At 39.7% G+C, this 26,362-nt stretch overlaps 1 protein-coding gene across 6 annotated transcripts in view; it reads right to left on the reverse strand.

Annotated features, from left to right (window-relative positions):
- The window catches only part of Fgd4 (FYVE, RhoGEF and PH domain containing 4), a 183,625-nt gene that overhangs the window by 144,368 nt on the left and 12,895 nt on the right, over positions 1 to 26,362 (reverse strand). Inside the window, exon 1 of one of the 6 annotated variants that reach the window (XM_006522024.4) lies at positions 10,033 to 10,410. The exons of 4 other annotated variants lie outside the window; for them this stretch is intronic. In XM_006522024.4, the coding sequence (XP_006522087.1) occupies positions 10,033 to 10,136 (104 nt within the window). In that variant the 5' untranslated portion in view covers positions 10,137 to 10,410. Of the gene's footprint in view, positions 1 to 10,032; positions 10,411 to 26,362 lie in introns of those variants that run through there. One more of the 6 variants, XM_006522023.2, reaches the window with a different exon arrangement.

The following is a 26,362-nucleotide window of genomic DNA, read 5'->3' on the forward strand; positions in this document are numbered from 1 at the left end:
CTGCACACAGCACTGCAGGCTCACCTGCCCTCCCTCCCTTTATCAGCACTGCACACAGCACTGCAGGTTCACCTGCCCTCCCTCCCTTTATCAGCACTGCACACAGTACTGCAGGCTCACCTGCCCTCCCTCCCTTTATCAGCACTGCACACAGTACTGCAGGCTCACCTGCCCTCCCTCCCTTTATCAGCACTGCACACAGCACTGCAGGCACACCTGCCCTCCCTCCCTTTATCAGCACTGCACACAGTACTGCAGGCTCACCTGCCCTCCCTCCCTTTATCAGCACTGCACACAGTACTGCAGGCTCACCTGCCCTCCCTCCCTTTATCAGTACTGCACACAGTACTGCAGGCTCACCTGCCCTCCCTCCCTTTATCAGCACTCTATACCAAACATTTCAGAGCTCTCTTATTGGCAAAAATATATAATATTTGTAATATTAAAAGGACAAATATAAGTATCCCTTGTAGCTGGAATAAATTTATCCCTATAAGAATAATCAAAAGAACCAAGTAGGATGTTGCTTTAAAGTGTCAGCATTTAGTTTTAGAGAGAGAAAACCACACAACTATTAATATCTCTTGAAAAACAAAACCCATCAGAATTTCATTTCAGCAACAATGACTACAAAAGGAGAAGAAACCTGAAAATAATATTGTCAAGAAATGTGGATGAACTATTTGGGCAAAAACAGCATAAACTCTTACTACAAGAGATTATTAAAATGAGTATAAGGTGTTGAAAGACAGATAGATCCAGTACAAAGATCCTAAGAAAAAGAAAGGATCATAGTTTATTTATAATGTTTTAAGCTTATTTATTCTTTAGACTTCAGGTATAATATGACATATTGTATCTTATGTTCCCATTACCCATTCTTTTTTTTTTGTAATTTTTTTATTACGTATTTTCCTCAATTACATTTCCAATGCTATCCCAAAAGTCCCCCATACCCTCCCCCCCCCACTCCCCTACCCACCCATTCCCACTTTTTGGCCCTGGTGTTCCCCTGTACTGGAGCATATAAAGTTTGCGTGTCCACTGGGCCTCTCTTTCCAGTGATGGCCTACTAGGCCATCTTTTGATACATATGCAGCTAGTCTCCTTCCTTATTTGACTACTTTTTTAAAAGATGGAAATATTAAAGAAAATTTTGTGAGAGAAGTAATAGTATAATGGTTAAAATCATTGACCATTCCAAGCTTCTAAAATTCACTATAAATAAATACACTCTCAATTTCCAAAGCTCTTACTTTAAGACTTGAGAATTTAAGACTCTTAAAATGCCCCGTCTAGTAACTCTTCTACATAGTTAATGTACTGGCTGGTTTTGTGTGTCAACTTGACACAGGCTGGAGTTATCACAGAGAAAGGAGCTTCAGTTGAGGAAATGCCTCCATGAGATCCAACTGTAAGTCAGTTTCTCAATTAGTGATCAAGGTGGGAGGGCCCATTGTGGGTGGTGCCATCCCTGGGCTGGTAGCATTCTATAAGAAAGCAAGCTGAGCAAGCCAGGAGAAGCAAGCCAGTAAGGAACATCTTTCCATGGCCTCTGCATCAGCTCCTGCTTCCTGATCTGCTTGAGTTCCAGTCCTGACTTCCTTTGGTGATGAACAGCAATGTGGAAGTGTAAGCTGAATAAATCCTTTCCTTCCCCAACTTACTTCTTGGTCATGATGTTTGTGCAGGAATAGAAACCCTAAGACAGTTAATAAACCACCCAGGGGCCCATCCGATAATGAGCCACCAAATGCAGACACTATTACATACGCCAGCAAGATTTTGCTAAAAGGACCCAGATATAGCTGTCTCCTGTGAGGCTTTGCCAGAGTCTGGCAAATGCAGAAGTGGATGCTCACAGTCATCTATAGGATGGAACACAGGGCCCCCCAATGTAGGAGCTAGAGAAAGTACCCAAGAGCTGAAGGGGTCTGCAACCCTATAGGTGGAACAACAATATGAACTAATCAGTATCCCCAGAACTCATGTCTCTAGCTGCATATGTAGCAGAAGATAGCCTAGTGCGCCATCATTGTAAAGAGAGGCCCCTTGGTCTAGCAAACTTTATATGCCTCAGTACAGGGAAAAGCCGGGGCCAAGAAGTAGGAGTGAGTGGGTAGGGGAGCAGGGCGGGGGGAGGGTATAGGGGACTTTGGGGATGGCATTTGAAATGTAAATGAAAAAATATCTAATTAAAAAAAAAAGACAGTTAATAAACAACTCACATACAGCACTCCAAAACTCCCAGAGTTCCCTACAGCCTTCTGTGATATGGTTACTCTAGCCCTTCACACAGAAGCTAACCTCCTAGGAACTCTCTTGGTTCCTTTTCTCATTGTTATAACAAAGTACCTGATAAAAGCAACTTAAGAGAGGAAGGCTTTGTTTTATATCCCAGTTAGAGAACACAGTCAATCCTGGCTCAAAGGAAGGGCTGGAACAGTAATGAGAGGCAGCTGCCGTGCTGCATCTAGACTCAGGAGGCGAAGAAGACTTCTTGATCAGCAGACTGTCACCTCTTTGCCCAATTTAGAAACATCCCCATGCAATGGTGGCACAAAGCTTGAGACAGTTCTTCAACCTCAACTAACTCAGTCCAGAAACTGCCTCCCAGATGTACCCAGATGTTTACATCCTGGATGCTTCCTGACTCTGCCACACTGCAATCAATCTTAATCAACACATGAAACTATACTTGTCTATCTATCCCTGACATCTCACATCCAACCCAAATTCTCACATGCTGTAGTTTCTTCAAATCCAGCTGTTTGTTACCAACTCTACAGCTCCTACCAGGCTTAGGCACACCAACCCTCACCTGGACTCCTTACTAAATTCCTAACTGGATTCTGCCTCCACTTTTATTAAGAGTCCCTAAATAACTAGCTCCAGGAACTTCTATTAACTCACCTCCTACAACTCTGCCTTCTCTGAGATTTCCAGATGGAAGCTGTCATTGCGCCCTATCACCACATTCCTCACTAGCTTGGGTGGAGGTGATGTTCACCCCCGGACAGAGTTATCTGTACAGATTTTCCTTCACTCTGGGGGCCCTTCATGCACAGGCTATGTATGCAATGTGAAACTCTGGGCAACCGGTACCAAGGGTCTAATAACAACACTAACCAAATATGTTGCATGAATTTTAAAAATGCCCTATATAAGTGTTTCCTTTATTGCAAACCTAAAAGTAACCTAAGATTCCAACATAAGACTAAGCTATACAAATAATAATGTCAATATCTTGTACAGACTATTATGTTGCTTTGGCTTACGGTGATAACATATGAGAAACAAAAACAAAAACAAAACAAAAAGTCTATAAGACCTGCTCTGAAACAGAAAATCAAGGTGAAGAACATTTGGTGAAACAAAGCTGTTGACTACAATGGTTGCTGGAAAAAAACAAAGGAGGAAAAAGAGGTGGGTGGGGGGAAGTAGGGAAGAGAAACACAGTCAACCAGGGGGCACAAAATACCTTAAAACACACACACACACACACACACACCAGTAACCTATTTCCTTCAAGTAGTCCTGGCTTTCCATTCATTCCATTCAGGTTGGCATTCTCAAGACCCAATCACTACTCAAAGCCCTATCTCTGTATATATGACCTTCAATGCATGCGCTTTTGGGGGAACACATCATATACAAACTTAACAATAACAATCCACCACAAAAAACATATGGCAAAGTTTATTGTATATTATTAATAATGGTACACTATTTATTCAGTTCTTGGTATGTGTCATGTGCTATAATAATAAATACTTCCAACTGTGTAAACCTCAGGTATGATATTATCTGTATCCTCATACTATTAGGGATGAAGACTGAGATACAGATTTTAAGTATTTTGTTATGGATTTTACCACTGAAATCTGAACCTGGTTTATATAAGAACAAAGCTTTGGATATGTTACTATGCCCTCCAACTCACGCATTTTAATGACAAAAAAAAAAAGAAGGCTTATATACATGTCTTGGCTGGCTTTTCTATTGATGAGATAAAACATAATAACTATGATGGCTTAAGTAAGAATGAGCCCTATATGCTCATATATTTGAATGCTCAATGACCAGAGAATGGTACTATTTAAAGTATTAGAAGGAATAGGAAGTATGGCCTTGTTGGAGGAAGTGTGTTCCTGGGAGTGTCTCTTTCTCTCTCTCTTTCTCTCTCTCTCTCTTTCTCTCTCTATCTCTCTCTCTCTCTCTCTCTCTCTCTCTCTCTCTACACACACACACACACACACATACCCTCCTTGGGATCAAGATATATATAGCTCTTGCTACTTCTCCAGCACCATGACTACCTGCTGGCACACTCTATCATCTGATGATGATAATGGACTAAGCCTCTAAAACTGTAAACAACACTTCAATTAAATGTTTTATTTTATAAGAGTTGCCTTGGTCCTGGCATCTCTCCACAAAAACAGAGCAGTGACTAACACAATGACCAAAAGCAACTTGGGGAGGAGATGGTTTATTTCATTTTACGGCTTGGAGCCCTTTATCCAGGCAAGACAGAACCTAGAGGCTGGAACTGATGCAGAGTTCACTGAGGAGTGCTGCTGTTAGCATGCATTTCATATTGTTCAGCCTGCTTTCTTATATCATTCTAGACCACTCAGCCAGGGGTCACACCACTTCCTGTGGGATAGGACTTCCCACATCAACCATCAATCAAGAAAATCCACAATGGGCCAGTCCAGTTGGGCAATACTCTTAGGCAAGGTTCCCTCTTCCAAAATGATAGTAGCCTGTGTCAAGTTGACATAAAAAACAGCCATAAATGAACTCCTTGTCAATTTGAAACATTGTTAAACATTAAACCATTAGCATTACTGTTAAATCATAACCTTTCTATTCTTGTTCACCCCCATGATCTCATAATAGTGACATCAAATATAAAACATATCAGCTTTTACAAGCCAATAGTCTTTAAAATTTCTAACATTTTTAACAGTTCAGACTCTTTAAGTATCCAAATTCTCATAACTGTAGGTTCTTATAAAATAAAAAATAAGTTGAATACTTTCTTATTCTAAGAGGAAAGAAGTGTAAAGCTCAATCTTAGATGTCTGTGACTCATGATGTCGGCTCCAAAGGGCACAGCACACACAGCTTGTCTCGCAGCTGTGGCTCCACTCCATGGCTGCTGCTATTTTTGTTGTTCGTCCCATGTTACCGGCATCTCCAAAGTGCTGGGGCCTCTGATGGTGTCGAACCTTCACTGATTCCTGCTACATTGTGCCAAGCTTCAACTTTTCTCCATGATGACTTTTCTCCATTCAACTTTTCTCCATCAATCCTGGAACTTTTTCTGCAACTGAGGCTGTACTTTCAATAACAGCCTCTCACGGTCTCTTTTCAGGGACTCTAGCTTTGCCACACAGTGCCACATCTCAGCTGTTCTCCTTGACTCCTTTGTACCTCCAATACCAGGACCATCGTGACTCTACAGGTTACTAATTCAGCTGCCAGCATGCGATCAAGCTTCTGACCTCTCTGGACCACAGCTTCTATATGCTGGCCCTGAGGAAATATTCCCAGATTTATGCTCTTCAATGATGCTGGTTTCCTCTTAGTCACTACTGATTTCTCAGCTCCTTCTGACCAACATCAATTGTTCTAGTAAAGCAAAGGTTTCACTGTAGTGGATCTTAATTCAAACTATCACATGAACAATGCTAATGGAGTGTTTGCTTCCGTCTAAACCTTCACAAACAATGCCTCCATTGTCTACATTTGTTTGACCCATTTTATCTTCCAAGCACTCACAGATCATCCCACTGAGCCTGGAACACTTAACAGTTTTTCCAGCCCAAAATTCAAATGCCACTGTAACCCCCTCAATAACATAAGGTCAAGTTTGTCAAAGCAGTAAGTATCCTTTGACCTGGTACCAATTTCTTAGTTGGTTTTTCTATTGTGGTGTTGAGATATCCTGACCAAAAGCAACTTTGAGAATAATTGTTTTATTTCATTATAGTTTGTAATTCATCATCCAGGGAAGTCAGGGCAGGAACTCAATATGAGAACCAGGAGGTAGGAGCTAATGCTGAGAACACAGAGGAGTGCTGGTTACTGACATGTTCTTCACAGCTTGCTAAGGCTGCTTTCTCATACAACCCAGAATGACTTGACTTTCTCATCCTCCTGCCTCCTCCTCTTGTTTGCTGGAGTTACAACATGTGCTAATATGCTGTGCTTGAGGTACTAGTAATAGATTCCAGGACTTTAAGCATAAAAGGAAGTTCTCTGCTAACTTAACTACATCCATACCCCTCTAATTTGGTGTTTGAACAGAGGACCATGTTAGAGAGAAAGAACTCTCTCTCTCTCTCTTGAACAGACACACATATAAATATACATAGATACTCTATTCCTCTTTCTGCTCTAGGACCAAAACCCAAATTGCTATTGCTAAAAACAGCATTGTCTTGGTTTAATTCTCACAATAGGTTAGAGCAGCATGTCCAGAAACAGTATAACCCCACTTATGCCCAGCCTGATTCATGTGTTAACACAGAAAACCCCAACACACACTTATTCATATATAATTTCATAAACACACAAAAAATGAAGCTCTCTCATTTGGAAAGACACACATTTTCTGAAGTTAGAGAAAAGATCAAATGTTCCTAATTAAAGGAGGAATTGGATAATTATCAGCTGTTTTTACGAAGGTTAATACTCCTAGTTTGTACCATGTCACTTAATCTATATGGTGGACAAGCATTGATCAAGAGTGCTGTGCTAACTTGCTCACAGGCCACATAGCCTGACAGGCTCTCAGATGTGATCCATCAGCATCATGGCAGAGTGTACTGAAAGATCCTTTAAAAACAAATACAATTTGTTTAGCACACTTAAAGCAATTTGAATGTTCAGTCTATGTTTCTGTATTTCTTGAATAAGTATGTATGTCCTACAGGTCAATGGCAGGGGTTAAATCCAGGGCCTGGCCACACTAGAAGCACTCTACCCTATCCTATGTTCCCAGCCCTATGTATATCCCTCAGAGCAACTTGTCTATTTTATAAATGTTTATTATGTTCACTGACATAATAAAGTCACTTACAACTGAGTTGAATCCATGCAACAGAATTGTTTCCTCTCATTTCTAATTCCTGGACATATACTTATCAATTCTATTAAGATTTTCCCAAGAGATTACCTTTTTCTTCTTTTATTTTGTCTATAGTATAGCTTTGATTTTCATGTTTACTACTGTTTTCTTTCAAGTAGAATTCATTTGCTTTTTCTAAGTTCATTACATAGATTCTTGCACCAATGACTTTAGACCTTTCTAATATTTTTAAATACAGGTGTAATAGCTCATATGTTGCAAAACAACTACAGAATATGCTACTGAAATCACTTTCATTATAAATATAAAATTTTTATTGCATTTTTATTGCACACACACACACACACATCAGGGCATATGTCTAGAAACCAAAAATTTATGGGAGTCTATTCTCTACTTCCATTTGGGTCCCAGAGATAAAACATGTGCACTCAGGTTTAAGAGCAAGTACCTTTACCTGCCTACTCCTTTAGCTGGGCCTATGCAAGAAAGTTTTCCAACATTTATTACTCTATCATAGCCAGAACCAAGTCCTATACATGGACCTGTTTGTCTTAATACTTACTTAAAGATAAAATTAGTTACTGAGAAAAACCAATGAAATTTTACAAATGAAAAGGCTCTTGCCATATATAGGTTATGTATAGGTTACTGAACACATCAAATGATGCAGTAAAGAGCTGATTGGATGGACAGACACTTTCTTTTAACCCAGTTAGTGGGATCATAACCCAAAGCCCCATGATCTTTCAATGAAGATTTACAGGAATATTCTTGCATAGAAAGGCCTGAGAGTTTGCTTCCACTCAGCAAAAGGAAGCCATTTTGTCTCCATTCTACATAATGCTAAAACCCAACAAGTGCCACTTGTAAGTAAGAACCACTCTGAATGATTGACAAATCATTGTCCTGTGCTGTCCTGAGAGCATTATATTAGGCAAAATAATATGAAATAGAAAATGTGGTCTATGTTTGAAATAATTTAAGTAAAACTACAAAAAGAACTGAATCTAAATTGAGTACGGTACTGCCAAATGGCATAACTATCAATCAAAATACCAGGAGAGCCACTGAAATCTAAGGGCCAAAGGCTAGCATTTTTAATAAATGATGACAATCTAGAGGACAAGGGGCATTTCTTTTATTGAAACTGAGTTACTGAGAAGCGCTCAAGTTATTATTAACCTAGTAAAGCAAAGGAAAACTTAGGTCGAAGCCTCATGGATCTGTGTACTTAACAGGCACCGGTGTCTTTATGACCTGTGTTAAGTTTACCCCGCAAGATAGATCTGGTCTTCCATTCAAAAAGATGTGAAAAGCAGAATCAACCTTGATTATAGTCCTTACTCAGTTTTCCTCAAAGGTCCTGTCTGCAAATGTCCCCTTTGTATCTCACCCTGCTTTGTCACTGTGGAGAAAGCATAGGCTGGTGGATACAAATGGAAGTAAAAGCTTAAGAAAAAGTAAGATCCATAACTTCAAATGTTTAAAATCTGAATACAATACCTACTCTTATAAATTTAGGGTCAGCTACTATTACTATCTGTAGTGACTATTCCTGGTTGTCAACTTGACTATATCTGGAATGAACAGGAACACAGGATTGGAGGCTCACCAGTGATCCTAATCTGGAGGCTGGGAGATAGAAGTTTCTGACCTAGATCTTGGCATGGAGATCTTGAGGCATAGTGGCTATAGATTCCAGAAGATTATGTCAGGGAGATCTCCAAGTTCAAGGTCATCTGGGATTAAATGTGTGGAGGCACACACCTTTAATCTGGGCTACACCTTCTGCTGGAGACCTACATAAGGACATTGGAAGAAGGAAGATGTACTCTTTCTCTCCTTCGACTGCTTGCCTTGTGGGACTGAGCAACTTCTAGATCCTTGGACTTCCATTCACAGCTTCTGCTGACCATTGTTGGGAGTTGGACTTCAGACTGTAAGTCATCAACAAATTCCTTTACTATATAGAGACTGCCCATAAGGTTCTGTGACTCTAGAGAACCCTGACTAATACACCATCCTATAATCAAGAATTTAAGTACAGTAGGGTTTTGCCCTAAGGTACCTTGCAAGATGGTCTTAAACACCAGTGTTCTTCTCAAAGTTACTCATAAGCCAAAATCACAACACAGAATATGTAACAACTCAAGGAGTTACCCTGTGATACATTATAAAGCAACTGAAACAGTCATTTCCAGATAACTTTTAGTAGCTTGAAAAATAATATAATACTATGTAATGGAGGTGTGATAAATACCAAAGTACATGTAGAACATGGAAGAGCCTCAAAGTTTTACCAGTAGGTAATGCCAGATAGTCCTGGGGCATTCTCTTCTCCATCTTTCTTGCTCAGCAAAAGTTTATCTTTAAAAAAAATTTTTCATCCTAAATAAATCCATTCATCTAAATTGTTTTTTTTTTCCTCTGTGTTAGGTTAGTTGGTGAAATATAAGAGAATATAAGGTTACTAAAGTAAAATATTGAGAAAATCTGGTCAAATGAACTAGCCGTCAGATTCTGATAAATTATATGTGATTTTACGAAAGCCTCAGGGGGAGGAGGATAAGGAGGAGGAAAAGGAGGAAGAAGAGGATGTCAGATAGACTCCAGTCTTTTTAACTCATATCTATGGCTGTTGGAAAGCACTGTTTACTATAAGCCACAGAGAAAACTGCTGCTCCTTTTATTAGATCTTGGGTAATGAAAACAAAAGTAACACATATTGAAAAGAAAAAAAAAAAAAAAGGCTGCGGCATAGAACCTGATAAAGATTGAGAGTAACTTTCACTCATAGTAGAAATGGTTATGATCAACTAATACTGAATGAAACCACATGCTGGCAACTCAGTCTATATACCCCCCTAATTCTGTTGTTCTGTCCTGAGATAGTTCAGAAACTGTGGCCATAAAATGGCAGTACTCACCGCACCCCATTAAAGATTCTTTTCAAATAACAGCTAGCAGCACCTGTTTCTCTTCCAATCAAATTATTTCCTGCCTCTTGTGGAAAGGGAATTGCACTGGCCATGTGGAGGTAATTTTTCGATCAGTCTACAGTCTTAGATAGCAGGCCTGCATCTTACATTGGATGTGACAAATACATAAATAACAGGAACTACAGAGGGCTTTCATAACTGGCCGAGTTGAGAAGTTACCCCAAAGGAGGACACAATATATTTCAAAATCCCAAGAGAGTATTTCAACATGTGGTCAGAAAGAGAGAACACCGTGGGTGGGGTAAGGAAGGGTGATGCTAGCTAATGTGAGTTAACTATAGCACAGTCATTAGAATTACAACAAAAACACTATTCCTGTTAGGAATAAATATTATTGGTTAAAATGAATATTCTGGTTACTTATAATACAGGATTCTTAGAACACCTAAATAGTAATCATATATATATATATATTCATATATATATATATATATATATGAATATATATATATATGAATATATATATATATTCAACTTTTACATAAGAATCTAAATCCTAATTTCCCTTTCTTTGTAACATTTTTATGTTATAATCAGATTCAAACTATAATATATAGGCTCAGTTTGGTTTCATAATCTTTTCAATAAATTTCTGTACTTTTGAAAAAGGACCAAGATAAAAATTACATACTACCTTTGAGTACTTGAGGGATTTTGGTGAGTACAGTAAAACGAACACTTAAAATAACCTATGGACCAGCAAGCAGGCGCACAGAAGAGACCAGTTGGGGAAATACATCCAAACTCAGTTGGGGCGTTTTAGAACATTTCTGTTGTATTAAGGTACCTCGGATAGTACACATTACATCAGGGAGATGAGCTGTACACCCTTCAAGGTTCTCACACACTCTCTCACTGCAATTGTCCATGACAATGTGAATAGTGAGAGACATATTTATTGTTACTGTGTCTATGTGTACTGTGTTGGGAGGTATAAGTGTGCTTGTGCACCAGGAATGTGTAGAAGCTGGAGAACAACTTTGTGGAACGGGTCCTCTGCTTCTGTCTTTACAGGAAGACAATCAGCTTGTTAGGCTTGGCTATTCCACTTGGCCATCTCCACAGCCCACCTTTCTTAAGTATTCTCTCATTCAGTGTAATACTTCCAAAAGGTGAAGATTTTGAGTTAACAATGTACCTAGAACAATCATGTGTTGCCAGTGAACACTTAAAATTATGAGCTTTACAAGCTTATCTCTGTGAGGTGATGGTAGAGCAAACTCCCACACTGCCCACGCCAGGGCCTGATGCTTTCTAAACTTTACCCACTCCAGGCCCCAGCCTCATCCAGGTTTACTAACTGCTGGTGTAGGAGAAGAGACAATGTGCTCAGCCACATTGTCTGTATTTTTGGATCCCTCTCTGTACCTGAGGTATTCGGCAGGATACTTTAGAATGATGATATAGCAGCATACTGTGGGGATAAACTGACACTGTCTTACCTTGCTGTTATGTTCCAAGGAGAAGGATTTTTTTTTATTAAAACATTATTTAATTATTTTATGTATGTGAGTACACTGTAGCTGTAATTCAGATCCCATTACAGATGGTTGTGAGCCACCATGTGGTTGCTGGGAATTGAACTCAGGACCTCTGGAAGAGCTTTGCTCAGTGCTCCTAACAGCTGAGCCATCTCTCCAGCCCTCACTAAGAGGCCTTATCAGGCCCATTTCACAGGAAGGGAAATGAGCTACCCACAGATGGTTCCTGACTCTATGATTCTGTTTTTCTTGCTGTACTGTTGAGGCCTGACAAACTGCTTTAGAAAGCATGGGCTCCTCTTCATACCTCAATTCCTCAACATTTCATATTTAATCTACTTGTAAATTTTGTTTCACACCTAGCCTAGGGAAACTGGAGCATCTTCTAGCATTTTGAAGCCCAGTATCCACCTTGTGAGCTGCCTCAATCTTAATTAGCTGGTTTGCTGTAAGGAAACTGAGAGGAGAATTATCACTTCCTCAAGGTCATTTTGACCCAGAAATAACTTTAGGCTTAAGGCTTGCTTGCACTTCCTCTGTGGGGTAAGCTGTCCCTGGGTGGTCAGTCACCAAAGCAAACAACACAAAGCATAGAGTATTTTAAAAACTCCATGGGTATTTTGTTCTCCCATTTAAGAATGATCGAAGTATTCTTTGGTCTTTTTTCTTCTTGAGTTTCATTTGGTCTGCAAATTATATCTTGGGTATTCCGAGCTTCTAGGCTAATACCCACTTATCAGTGAGTGCATATCATGTGTGTTCTTTTGCAATTGGGTTACCTCACTTGGGATGTTATTTTCTAGTTCCATCCATTTGCCTAAGAATTTCATAAATTCATTGTTTTTAATAGCTGCGTAGTACTTGATTGTGTAAATGCACCACATTTTCTGTATCCATTCTTCAGTTGAGGCACATCTGGGTTCTTTCCAGCTCCTGGCTATTATAAATAAGGCTGCAATGAACATAGTGGAGCATGTGTCCTTATTACATGTTGGAGCATCTTCTGGGTATATGCCCAGGAGTGGTACTAGTAGGTCCTCAGGGGGTACTACGTCCAATTTTCTGAGGAACTGCCAAACTGATTTCCAGACTGTAATCCCACCAGCAGTGGAGGAGTGTTTCTCTTTCTCCACAACCATGCCAGTGTGGAGCAGAGACTGAGGAATGACCATCCAGAGACTGCCCCACTTGGGGATCTATCCCATATACAATCACCAAACCCAGACACTTTTGTGTGTATGCCAACAAGTGCTTGCTGACAGAAGCCTGTTATAGCTGTCTCTGGAGAGAATCCACCAGTGCCTGACAAATACAGAGGTGGATCCTCCCAGCCTACCATTGGACTGAGCACAGGGTCCCCAATGAAGGAACTAGAGAAAGGACCCAAGGACCTGAAGGGGTTAGCAGCCCCATAGAAGGAACAATAATATGAACTAACCAGTACCCCCAGAGCTCCCAGGGACTAAATCGCCAACCAAAGAGTACACATGGTGGGACTAATGGCTCCAGCTGCATATGTAGCAGAGGATGGCATAGTTGATCATCAATGGGAGGAAAGGTCTGTGAAGGTTCTATACCCCAGTGTAGGGGAACACCAGGGCCAGGAAGCAGGTGTAGTGGGGGGTGGGAGCAGGGGGGGAGGGGATAGGGGTGCTTTGGAGGGGAAACCAGGAAAGGGGACAACATTTGAAATGCAAATAAAGTATCTAATTAAACAAAAAAACACTCAAAATTGACTTCCTTTTATCCTAATTGCTACCTTCTCCTTTTTTTTTTTTTTTTCCACATTGAATGAAGTTTATTTTGGTCATAAACTGATTTCCTTCTCCTTTTTAGCCCATCTCCCATATATGCTATGTTGTAATTTGGAGAAAGAGTGTAACTGCTTCAGTAAGTAAAGAAAAAAAATTGGGGGGGCATGAACCAAAGTAATTCACTTCCCCATTAAAATATAAAACACCTTCAAAATTGCAACAGTTAATAATATTTTAATTTCATTTTGACAATTTAAAATCTTGTATCAACAGTGTTTCACAGGATGCTTCTCCCATCTTTAAGCTCTTAAAATCTGTGTGGAACTTTTTTTTTTTTTTTTTTGCAATATCTTCTGAACTTAAATATTGATATTCTGTTAGGGATAAACATTTAACGTTCATTTATTCTCAGCATTTTGACCAGCTATAAGTCTCTGTATTAAGTGTCACCCACTAAAAATGGCAATACTTAGAAAAGAATACGTGTCAAATGCATCTATAGTCTTTAATTTTACTGGAAAAGACCATTTCTTCGTGGCTTACACATTCCAGGCTGTGAACACCAGCACATGTGCCATCTGCTGCCGTAAAGAGGGCACATAACTAACAGGCACATAAGTAACAGGCACATAACTAACAGGCACATAAGTGCCGTGCTGACTGTGCTGCTGTGTCTCTTGGCTGTACAATAAGGCAGTCACTGCAAGACTGAAGAACTGATGTAGATATTACTTTATTGCACTGAAACTGAACATCTGAGTTAGCATCTGAGCGGTGAACAAGACTGATTTGTCTAATGACAAGATCTGAAGTTTTAACTAGAAATCCTTAATAGACTGAAAGGATGCTACAGAGACAGTTCTCACAGACTCACTCAGCTTTCTCTTGATTGTATCTTACATAACCATAGTACAATATCGATATCAAAAGGAGCCACTGGCATAGGCACAACCCACTTAATCTAGGCCAGTCTATCACTTGTGTGGATTTTTAGCCAACATAATCAATATACAGAGTGACAGCATTTCCACAAAGAACTCCCCTCGTATCCCACCTTCTCTCAAACCAGGAGCCTTCTTCTCGGAATCTCTGACTCCTGGCAATCACTTTTCCACTGTCTGTCCCTATCATTTTGTCATTTATAGACTGTTACATAATTAGAATCACATATGAACTTTGAGAATATCAAGAGCATGAGACTGCTATGTTTCCTCTTACATAGGATTCTATTGTATGGCTGTGTCACCAGTGACTTAACCAACCATATTCTAAAGAAGATATGATTGCCCACAGTCTTTGGCCATTACAAATAATTAGTATGCTCATTCACATGTGAGTGTTTTCACACATGTATCTAACTAGCTTTGTATGTTATCCACTATCCTTTTGAGTAAATTAATGTGTTTATGCTGTTTGGCCATTTTTCATTTTTTTTAATTTATACTTTTATTTTAATGCCAGGGAATTAAACCCAAACCTCACATATGCTAAGAGTGAACACTTTCACTAAGCTATAGTCTTAAATAAAGTATAAAATTTTAATTTAGATGATTCAATTTATCATATATTTTCTTTTATAGATTATGCTTTTGGTATTTCAGTTTGAGGAGTTTTTTCTAAGCCACACATAGAAAAATATTTTCCTATGTCTTCTTTTATTTAATTTTATGTTTTGCCTGCATATATATGTGTGTGAGGGTGCAAACTCTCCTGGGACTGGAATTACAGAGAGTTCTGAGCTGCCATGTGGGTGCTGGCAATTGAAGCTAGGGCCTCTGGAAGAACAGCCTGTGTTCTTAACTTCTGAGCCAGCACCCTCTACCATGCCTTCTTTTAAAAGTTTAAAGTGTAAGCCAGGTATGGTAGTATACATCTGTAACCTAAGCACACAGGAAGCTAGGGATCCTGAATTTGAACCTAGTCTGGGCTATATATCAAACCTCTCCTGCTAAAAATGAAGACAGTTTTAAGTTTTACATTTAGATCAGTGATCTCTATGATCTCACTGTAGTACTAGGTCCATGGAGGAATGTGTGTCCTGTGGCTCAGTCACATGTGGTTATGGTTAGCTATGAATATAGCTTCAAACAAGCAAAATGTACAGTTAACTTGTGCTGGTACAAGAGGAACTGTGGTGACTTTATTGTGTGGTTTCTCAGCATAGACTTTGTAGAGGACAATATTGTGTCACCAGGTCAAAAGGTTACACATAGTTTAGGTGAGTGGGTTTTTTCCTTCTTTTCCTTCCTTCTTTCCTTCCTTCCTTCTTTCCATGGTCCATGAGTATTTAGTGGGAAACACTTTGTTTCATCCTCCCTTGATGTTAATACTGTTGCAATTTTCAGGTGTTTATTTTCTGGGTTTTATACTGTTTATTTGCCTATCACTCTTCCAATACCAGTTTTGAACTACATTTAAAAAAAAAATCTTAGCATTTGATATAGTGATTCCTCACACACTACTCTTTTTCAAGACCTATGTAGTTTCTCCACCAGGAGTCCAGCCAGCACATACTACCACATCATGTAGAGGACCCCATTTACATCTCTGAGAAACATCTTGCACAAAGAACCCAGCCTGCACAGCACTCTGCAACTGTTTCCACTGACTGGGCCTGGTGACACTGACTAGGAGCATAATCCAGGCACTAGCCACCTAATTCATGAACAAAGTCTGCCTAGAGTTCCTAGGACCCCCTAGGCCTTCTGCACAAAGTAGAAGACCATGACTTCCCTTGCTAAGGCCAACCTTAGTCGCTGCAGAACTACCTGCACCAGACCCACAAAGGAAAACGGCATCTCTACCCCACAAAGATTTAGTCCTTTCCTGAATGTGGTAAACATCTCCACTGAAAGAGGGCAGGTAGCCCAAACAAAAAAGAAAACAAAACCAAAAAAGAAAACTCAACCAACCGACTATTCCAGATGCACAAGTCCTGGTACAGAATAAAAAACCAACCAACCCCCATCCCATGCCCCCCCATACACAAATCACCTGTATTCTGCTAGTCTCCATCTCTTAACTTCCACAACCCCATGGTTCCTTTATACTTTCCTGTTTTTGCAGATATTGTGTTATTCCCTCACTTCAGAGGAGTTGGAGTAGGAACTACAGATGAATGAATCCATGCAACAGTTGTCTTCCTGGGTCTGGTTATCTCACTCCATATGATCTTTTCTGGAACAATTGGTTTACCTGCAAAATTCATGATTTTTTTCTTTCTTTCTTTTTTAAATTCTTCTCTTATACATGCATCCTGACCAGTTTCTCTTTCACTTCTAGTTTTACTCCATCTTCCTTCTTCCTCAGATCCACTCCTCCTCCATTTTATGAAGTACAGGAGATATGAAGCAGAGAAACAGAAAAATGGGAGAAGTAGGTCTCCAACGGAAAGGGAGAAGGGGAGTCAATATAGAAATAAAAGGAGAGACAAATGATAAATAAAACTAGGATTGTTTCCAGTGATGAACTGTGCCCCACACTCCATTTCTCACTCCAGGTCCCTGCCTGCTTTCCAGGAGGCCACTCTGGCACCAGGAACCCTAGGCCACACTAGTACTAGGGACCCCAGAGGCACCATTAGCACCCCAAAACTCAGAGGCTACGCAGGATACAAAACCCCAGGGAAGACATCCTACTAGACATGTAAGTGCACTGGTGATCAGAACCCCAAACCACTCAGGTCAAAGACTGAGAGGAAACAAAAATGAAAGGAAAACACATAAAACCCCCACCCCCATCCATTAAAGATGAACTTAGAATTCAGCACCTAAACCTATAATAACCACAAAACCTAGATGTCCAGAGGCCACCATAAGAACATAATCAACAACAGCCAGAGTAATATGGCACCACCAGAGCCCAGCTATCCTACTACATCAAACCCTGTGTATCCTGACACAACTGAAACACAAGAAAATTACCTTAAAACTAGTCTTAAAAGATGATAGAGGCATCTACCATTCACCTTTTCTTCCTTAAGGAAGAAAGAAATAAACCCCTTGAAGAAATACAGGGAAATACAATCAAACAGGTGAAGGAAATGAATAAAATTGTTCAGAATCTGAAAATGGAAATAGAAGCAATAAAGAAAACACAAACTGAAGGAATTCTAAAAATGCAAAACATAGGAAGCTGAACGGGAACTGCAGAGGCAAGCTTCACCGACAGAATACAAGAAATGGGGGAGAATCTCAGGTATTGAAGCTATAGCAGAAGAAATGGGTACATCAGTGAAAGAAAATGTTAAATCTAAAACTTTACTGACATAAAACATCTACTAAATCTGGGCACTATGAAAAGACCAAAACTAAGAATAATAGGAATACAAGGAAGACAAGATTCCCAGCTCAAAGGTTCAGAAAATATTTTCAATAATGTCATAGAAGAAAAATTCCTTAACCTAAAAAAAGAAAACACCAAATAGAGTGGATCAGAAAAGAAAACTGTTCTGCCACTTAATAATCAAAGCACTAAATGAACAGAGCAAGTAGATATTAAAAGCTAAAAGGGGAAAAGACCAAGTAACATACAAAGGCAGAACTATCAAAATTACACTCATCAACAGAAACTCTAAAAGCCAGAAGGGCTTGGGCAGATGCCTTACAGTCCCTAAGAAATCACAAATGCCAGTCCAGACTTCTAAACCCAGAAAAAACTTTCAATCACCATAGAAAGAAAAATCAAGATACTCCATGACAAAAACAAATTTAAACAATATCTATCTGCAAATCTAGCAGCGCTACAGAGGATATTAAAAGGAAAACTACTACTCAAGGAAGTTAAACACCCAAGAAAACACAGGAAATAAATAATTCCACACAAGTGAAACACAAGAGAATTCCACATAAGGGAAGCATCAAAATAACAAGAATTAACAAATATTGGTCTTTAACATCTCTCAACATCAACGGACTAAATTCCCCAATAAAAAAGACATAGGGTAACAGAATGGATGTGAAAGCAGGATCCTTCATTCTGCTGCATACAAGAGATACACTGCACCACTCCTGTCACCTTCATCAGGCCTGCTGTACCAGGAAATTCCAGGTTAGATGTCTTCTGCCCCAATCCCCTGCCTTACAAATCCCCTGAGACATTCCCAGCTACCCTGAACTGCCTGATGTCCCCCTGTCCCCTAAGCTCCATTGTCCAGCCACTACTCTACACATTTTAACCAGTAACATCCAGGTTAAACCCTTCCCCTGCCCCAAGCCCCTGCCCTCCAGGTGCTCAGGAGTAGATGGCCAGCTGCCCTGAACATACACTGCCCCCTGAGCACCATAGTCCAGCTCAAGACTGAACATCAGAGGCCTCCTGCACCAGAAACATACAGGTTAGGTCTACTTTCCCAAGACCTGCTACACTAGGAATACCCAAGGACAATTAGAAGGCTAAAGGCCAGCGTAAGAACATAATCAGGACCCAGGGCAATATGGCACCTTCAGAGCAAAGCTATCCTACTACATCAGGCCCTGGGTATCCAAACACAACCAAAGCACAAGAAAATGATCTTAAAAGCAATCTTGAAAGAAGAGAGAGATCTTTAAAGAGAAAATTAATAAATGCCCTTTAAAAATCCAGGAAATATAGTTAAACAGGTGAAGGAGGTGAATAAAACTGTTCAAGACCTGAAAATGGAAATAGAAGCCCCCCCCCCAATAAAACCCAAAACACCAACAACAATGACAAAACAAATAAAAAACCAAACAGGCAAAACCCAGACATCTTACACTGCTTAGAATGGTTAAGATTAAAACCTTAAGTGACAGTACATGCTGGTGAGGACAGAGAACATGGGGAACACTCCTCCATTGCTGGTGGAGTGCAAACTTGGACAACCACTTTGGAAATCAATGTGGCAGTTTCTTAGGAAACTGGGAATAGTTCTACCTCAAAACCCAGCTATAACACTCCTCAGTATATACCCAAAACATGCCCTATTATACCACGCAGACACCTACTCAACTATGTTCATAGCCTATTTACTCATAATAGCCAAAAAACTAATAGCCAAAAACTAGAAACAACCTAGATATCCTCCAAATGAAGACTATATAAAGAAAATGTGGTATATTTCCACATTTTATTATTCAGCTATTAAAAACAATGACATTATGAAATTTGCTGGCAAATGAATGGAACTAGAGAATATTATATTGAGTGAGGAAACCCAGACCTAGAAAAACAAACATGGTATGCACTCACTGATAAGTGGATATCAGCCACAAAGTCCAAAATATCCATGCTACAATCCACAGACTCAACAAAGCTAAGTAACTAGTAGGGCCCGTGGCAAGAACACTTGAATCTCACTGAGAAGGGGAAATAGAATAGACATGGGGGATGGATGAAGAGAGGGGATTGTGTAGGGGAGAAGTAGGGATGGAAACAGGAGGTATCAAGTGGAGGAAGAACTGAAGAAGAGAATACTGGGAGAGACAACTGGAATTTGGGGTGAGGAGGCATCTCTGGGAAGAGCTAGAAACCTAGGACAGTGGAAACTCCCATGAATCTAAGAGTAACCCTAGCTAAAATTCCTAGCAGTAGAGGAAATGGAACCTAAACCGGCCATCTCCTGTAACCTGGGAAGACTTCCAGTGAAGGGACTGAGACACCAACCCAGCCACAAAACCTTAAGACCCACAACTTGTCCTGATTATAAGATACACAGTGATAAAGATGGCACAGAAATTGAGGGAAAGGCTAACCAATGTCTGGTCCAATTTGAGACCCATAACATGAGAGGGAGCCTACCCCTAAAACCATTTATGATATTCTGATATACTTGCAGACAGGAGCCTAGCATAAGTCTCATCAGAGAGGTTTCATCCAGCAACTGATGGAAACTGATGCAGAGACCCACAAGAGGAAGAAGGAAAGGAAGGGTTGAAGGAGCCAGAGAGGTCAAGGACACCACAAGAAAACCTTCAGAATCAACTAACCTGGGCCATTAGGGGACCACAGAGACTGAACTGCCAGCCAGAGAGCATGCACAGGACAGACCTAAACCCTGTGCAGACATGTAACAGTTGTGCAGCTCAGTCTTTGTGTGGGACTCCTAAAGCAGCAGCAGGGGTTGTCTCTGACTCTGTTGCCTGCCTTTGGGGTCTTTGCCTAACTGGGCTGCCTTGTCTAGCCTCAATAGCAGAAGATGGGCCTAGCTCTACTGCAATTTGATAAGCCAAGGAGGGCTGACATCCATGGTAGGCCTCCCCTTTTCTAAGGAGATGAGGAGGAGTGGATGGGTGGGAGGTAAGTTGAGAGGGAAGGATTTGAAAGAGAAGAGGGAGGGAAAGCTGTGATCAGAATGTAAAGTAAATACATAAATTATTAACAAAAGGCTGGGGTTGTTTGATAAAGGAAAATTTATTAATACACACACATATACACACACACATATACACACATTTATATGTGTGTATGCCTCTGAGCTTACAATACTCTTCACAGAAACTATACTAACAAAAGCCATAGTACCAGTACAAGAAGTGTCTTCTCAAATGGTTGGCTAGGGTAGTCTAAGTAATTTCTGAAATAATATAGACAATTGCCATTGCCCTTGATTACCTTTAGAGGTTAAGGGTGGGCCCGTATTTCTTAAGACACTACACACTTAAGATACTGGAGTCAGATTATATGAGCTGAATCCAACTTGAAAATGTTCTTCCTTCAGTCTTGTTTCCATGGTTCCAGAAAATATTATACAAGCAGCCACAGGAGGGAAGCAATTATCCAGACTCAATACCTATGAACCAAAACACTGATCAGCATGGCTAAATAACCACAAAGGTACAATAAGGGACACTCACATGCTGATTGTAACAACTATCCAATTAAGCTTAAGTCCTACTCAATAGGAGGCAAATCATGTATGGGACTAGAAATATTAGCCAGCTTCGCAGGGTTAGTGAGGTGACAGATCTTAGAAAAAAATCTACTAGTATCACTTTGTTAGACCAATGTAATTCCTACTACACATAAAAACAGGTCTAAGATAGAAATCTACAGTTCTAAGTGCCTACATTTAAAGTAACAACAATAACAATAATAATAATGAGAAAAAAACAAAACAAAAATTCTGTAATAGAACAAGCCAATTCCAAACACAGTAGATGGCAAAAAAAAAGAAAGAAAAGAAAAAAAAATAGAAATAAAAGCAGTGATTAATGACATAGAAATGAAAACAATACAAAAAAAAAAAAAAACAATGATCGAAAAGCTTATTCTCTGAGAAGACAAATAAGACCAATAGATCCTTAGCCCAACTAACCAAGTAAATAGAGAAACCCAATTAACATAATCAGAAACGAACAGGAAAGCAACACACACCAAGAAATACAGAATGGTATAAGGGGATACTTTGAAAACATGTACTTCATTAAGTTGGAAAATCTAAGAGATGGATGAGTTCCTTGACTCATCCAAACTGCCAAAGTTAAATCAAGAAGAGTCCAACAATCTAAGCAGAGACACAGCACAGAGGGAGAGTAAGACAGCAATAAAAATCCTGCCAACTCAAAACCAACCAAACAAACAGGTGCAGACAGATTTCCAGCAGAATATTAGCAGACTTTGAAACCAATCCTTCTTAAACTCTTGAAAGAAAGAAAGAAAGAAAGAAAGAAAGAAAGAAAGAAAGAAAGAAAGGAAGGAAGAAAGGAAGGAGGGAGTGGGGAGGGGAGGGAGGAAGCCGGGAGGGGGGGGGAGAGAGAGGGGGGGAGGAAGAGGAGGAGGGAGGGAGGGAGGGGTAGGGAAGGAAGCACTAGAAGGCTCCTCAGGCATTAAGGCCCAGCAGAGCCTGCTATAGCAGCTCCCTACTGGGGGCAACTTGTCTAGCACTGATGGTTATCCCTAGCAGTCCTGCTGGGATCTGTGTTTTACCAACATCCAGTCCAGGGCTGCTGCAAATCTTACACTGCTAGTTCCCAATCCAGCATATAAAAAGCAAAAACAAAAGGAATTTAATGGTATTTTTGGAGGGTTTGTTTGCTTGCTTGCTTATTTGTCTCATATTGCTTTGTTTGGACACAGGTACACAGAATAGATATATTTACTGCAGATACAGAAGTTCACAGGATACTTACATTTAGAAACACAAGTACACACAGCTTCCTATTAGACTATGGGAACAATGCTTCAAAGCTACTTCTAAAGGGACTGCCTGCTCTCATACAACCAAGTAGAAAAGCATTGTATATTCAATTTTTATAGTTATACTACTGCAAAAACATCTATTGCCATGACAAACAAAAGGAAGACAGCTTTAAAAAGCTTTCATCTTAAAAGTTTTTCATCTTGATTTGGTTGTAAACACAGATCACTAAAATAAGTACAGTTATAAAAAAAAGAATGACTAGGAAAAGGGTAGGCAGGTACGAAAGGAAAGCATCTACATATTCCATATATGGCTCCTATTTAATACACACAGCCTAGTGCAATAGCTCCTATGACATTGAATGGTGCGGTAAGAAAGCCTATTTTCTGACATTTAGAGAACTGGAGAGTATAGTTATCAACACATATTGACTTGTTGATCTGGCTTGAGCCATATAGAGCCTATGTGAAGGACTATGGGCAATCAGATCTAGAACATGTTCTAGTCACTAACCCCTCTCCATAGATAACAACTCATGAGCAACAGCACGACAACAGCTACTGGAATGAACTAGAAACCAAGCAACAAGATTGTCAAGGACTGTGTGTGTGTGTGTGTGTGTGTGTGTGTGTGCAGGTGTGGGTGAAGGTACATGCATGTGCAGGTGCATGTGGGATGCAGAGGACAACCTCACATCAGTTGTGTCTCAACATTTTTGTCTGTTGTTTGTGTTGAGAAAAGTTTTCTTGTTAATACGCAAATCAGGCTGCAGGCTAGGTTGGCCGGTCAGCAAGCACCAGAGATCTGCCTGCATCTAATACCTGGCACAAAACCAAACCAAAACCGTCAGTCCAGGAACTGAAGTGCTGCAGGGCGAGCACTGTGCTGACTGAGATACCTTCCCTGTCATGTGGACTTCCTTTGAATTTACAAGTTTCCACAGTTAACATTCATGCTTTTTAAGTGATAAGGCCCAAGTAACACATTTCACAAGGAGATTTAGAATAGCAAATAAATGGCACCACATGCTAAGGCATTGCAATGCTAACTGCATATGCAGTTCTGTGACTCTACCTCCTAGACCCTGATAGCCACTGACAGGCTTCCTTAGCCTGAAGGTCACCTCTCCACTGCCACCTGGTGGCAAGAGGATTCACAGACCTGAAGATCAAATACTGCCTTCTGTTAACAGACATTTACTATCAGCTTTGCATTCCAGAGCCAAGGAGGGCAGAGCCCAAACACAAGGACTTGTCCTTCATCTTTCCAAAGCTTGTTTGCATGAAGACAAACTTCATTTCTATATAATCCTCCAATTCAGAAGCATCCACTAAAAAATGGTAAAATACACTGTGCATAGGATTTTAAAGAAACCTGAAAGCAGAAAGTGGCTTCATCTAGCAATGGACTCAAAGCTGTTCTGCTGAATAACTCTGGGGCTGGGGAGGGCTTGAATTAACACATGACCTGTGCAGTAGTGGAACCAGGTCATGCTCAGGATCCCTTTACAATATTCATCACTACTTCATGTGTCTTGGAGTTCACTGCCCAAAGAGTGTCAAAACTTCCCTTTAATACTATCTTAGCACAAGAAGTGCCCTGGTTTAGGTAAAGATCCAGAAAATAGTTTTAAAATATTTAGTCTGTATTTATAATGTATGTCTGTGGTTTTGTGCATTCACATGGTTTGCAGGTAAACATGCTTGTATGCAGACTCAGGGCCAGCAGAGGCATCAGGTGCCCAACTCAATCATTCTCCACATTATTTCCTAGGGACAGAGCCTCACACTAAGGATGAGGCTGACTGGTGGTCAGCCAGCTGCAATGGTCCTCCATACCCAGCTTCTTATTTGGGTGCTGGGAATTGTAACTCTAAGACTTTATACTTGCACAACAAGTATGCTTACCCACTGAGCCATCTCCATTGCCCCTTTTTAAAATTATTCAAACTTCTAATAACCATTGTCACTAAAATGTCAAGTTGAATATAGCTTCTTTCTTTTTTGAGAAGTTTATATGTGAGTATTCTATATTATTTTCCCTCCCTTCCCTCCCTCCAACTCCTCCCATGCCATCCTATTCCTGCTCAAATCCATGCCCCCATATCTTCAATTATAATGTGTATATACATAATATATATTACATGTAATATAATACATTATACATGTAAACTTACAAAAACAACTTCCTGAGGTCATTTAGTATTGCTAAAATGTATATGCATTTAGGTCTGATCACTTGGAATTGAAAAACCTATCAGGGGTTCATCCCTTGAGAAGAATGATGTCAGTCTCTCAACAAGTCATTAGTTGCCCACAGGTTTTTATCTAGGGATTGGGACTTGTGAGATTTCTACCGGTATACATTGACATGGCAACTGGTGTTGCCATTTACAGGTCTTACTGTTGTACAGACAACCATACTGTTGAGATTTCATAAATGCAGATTCCCTACCATGTACATAAGATACCACCTCACAGCAGATATCTTGTACAGATTGCCACTGCCTGAGTCACCTGTGATATAACTCCACAGAGCCTCTGAAGAATACCTTCATTGAGTACAACATCAGGATAACACAATCCACCATTACTAGTACTTCTTGGACATGTTGGTAGCATTTTCTCCCTTACTGTCACCAGATTTCTTACCAAGATGAGGGTAAATGAGAAGATTCAAAACATTTTTGCATTAATACTAGTCTAGAATTTTCTTTATTTTTACTAACATCTGGAAACTTAGATAAAAATCAAAGGTTTTTGTTTTTAGGACTGAAACTTGATATGAAGTTCAGTCTAGCCTCAAATTCATAGCAATCCTTCTGCTTCTGTCTCTCAGAGTGCTGGATTAAAGGAGTATACAACCATGCATGGTTCGAGTTTAATTTTAAGTAAATGAATATAGTACTGCCTCCTGAAAGAAAAATAGAGAAAGCAAATGCTAATGTATAGGAGCACATTAGAATACAGTGGCAGAAAAGGCTCACGAACCTTAGCAAGTAGATGACCGGGTAATGAAAGCTAACTGCCTGAAGGCAGAGAATGAAGATGTCAATATTTATAAGTGTGGTTAGCTATATTCAAAGAGAAGTCAGGATTATTTTTCTTATTTTTGTGTCAAATTTTATATTAGTGCAAAATAACTTTAAACATTAATGTTACTACCCAACTATAAAGATGATTACATATTACAGGCATCTGCTGTTTACGATGGATAGCCAGACAAAGATACTATTAGGATAAAGTAGAAAAGAAAAATTGCTAACTGCAGTAGACAATAGGTGTCCAAATCACAATACATCTGTAGTTGATGGCACCCAAATGGCAAACCTTGGCATAAGCACTGGTGGCTCCTTAAGGCACCATATTTTGCTACCACAGTTATTTAACACCTCACTGATAACTTGGTATAAATTATTTGATATCCATAAACCAAAACAGCATTACAATTTAGAAGGCTACAGTTAAAGCTTTACAATGAGAAAGTAACAATTACAAAGCACAGTTTATAAATGATGTGAACACACATCCACTTTAAAAAGACACAGTGCTCTTAGAGCTTTGCCAGGTTTTCTGTTTTGTTTGTTTGTTTTGTTTTGTTTTTAATGGAGTTTCTCCATGCTCTGTAAAAATTCTGTCTCAGACTTCTAAGAGCTGAGATTACAGGCACATTCCATCACAACTGAAGAGCCATTTTAGCTACTTGAACATTTATATGTTATCCTACTTGCATTTGGTTCAAAACTAACTCCCCCAAAATACTTTTTATATCTGAATATTGTACTAACAAAAACAAATATAGGAATATTAATATATTAAATATGATGAGTAACTTATTAACCCCAGACATAGGAACAAATAATATGTACTAGTACATTCATTAGATTCTTGTGTAGAATCAATTAATCATATGTTAAAACTCAACAA

The sequence above is a fragment of the Mus musculus genome, chromosome 16 (genome assembly GCF_000001635.26).
Source record: "Mus musculus strain C57BL/6J chromosome 16, GRCm38.p6 C57BL/6J".
Classification (NCBI taxonomy): Eukaryota; Metazoa; Chordata; class Mammalia; order Rodentia; family Muridae; genus Mus; species Mus musculus.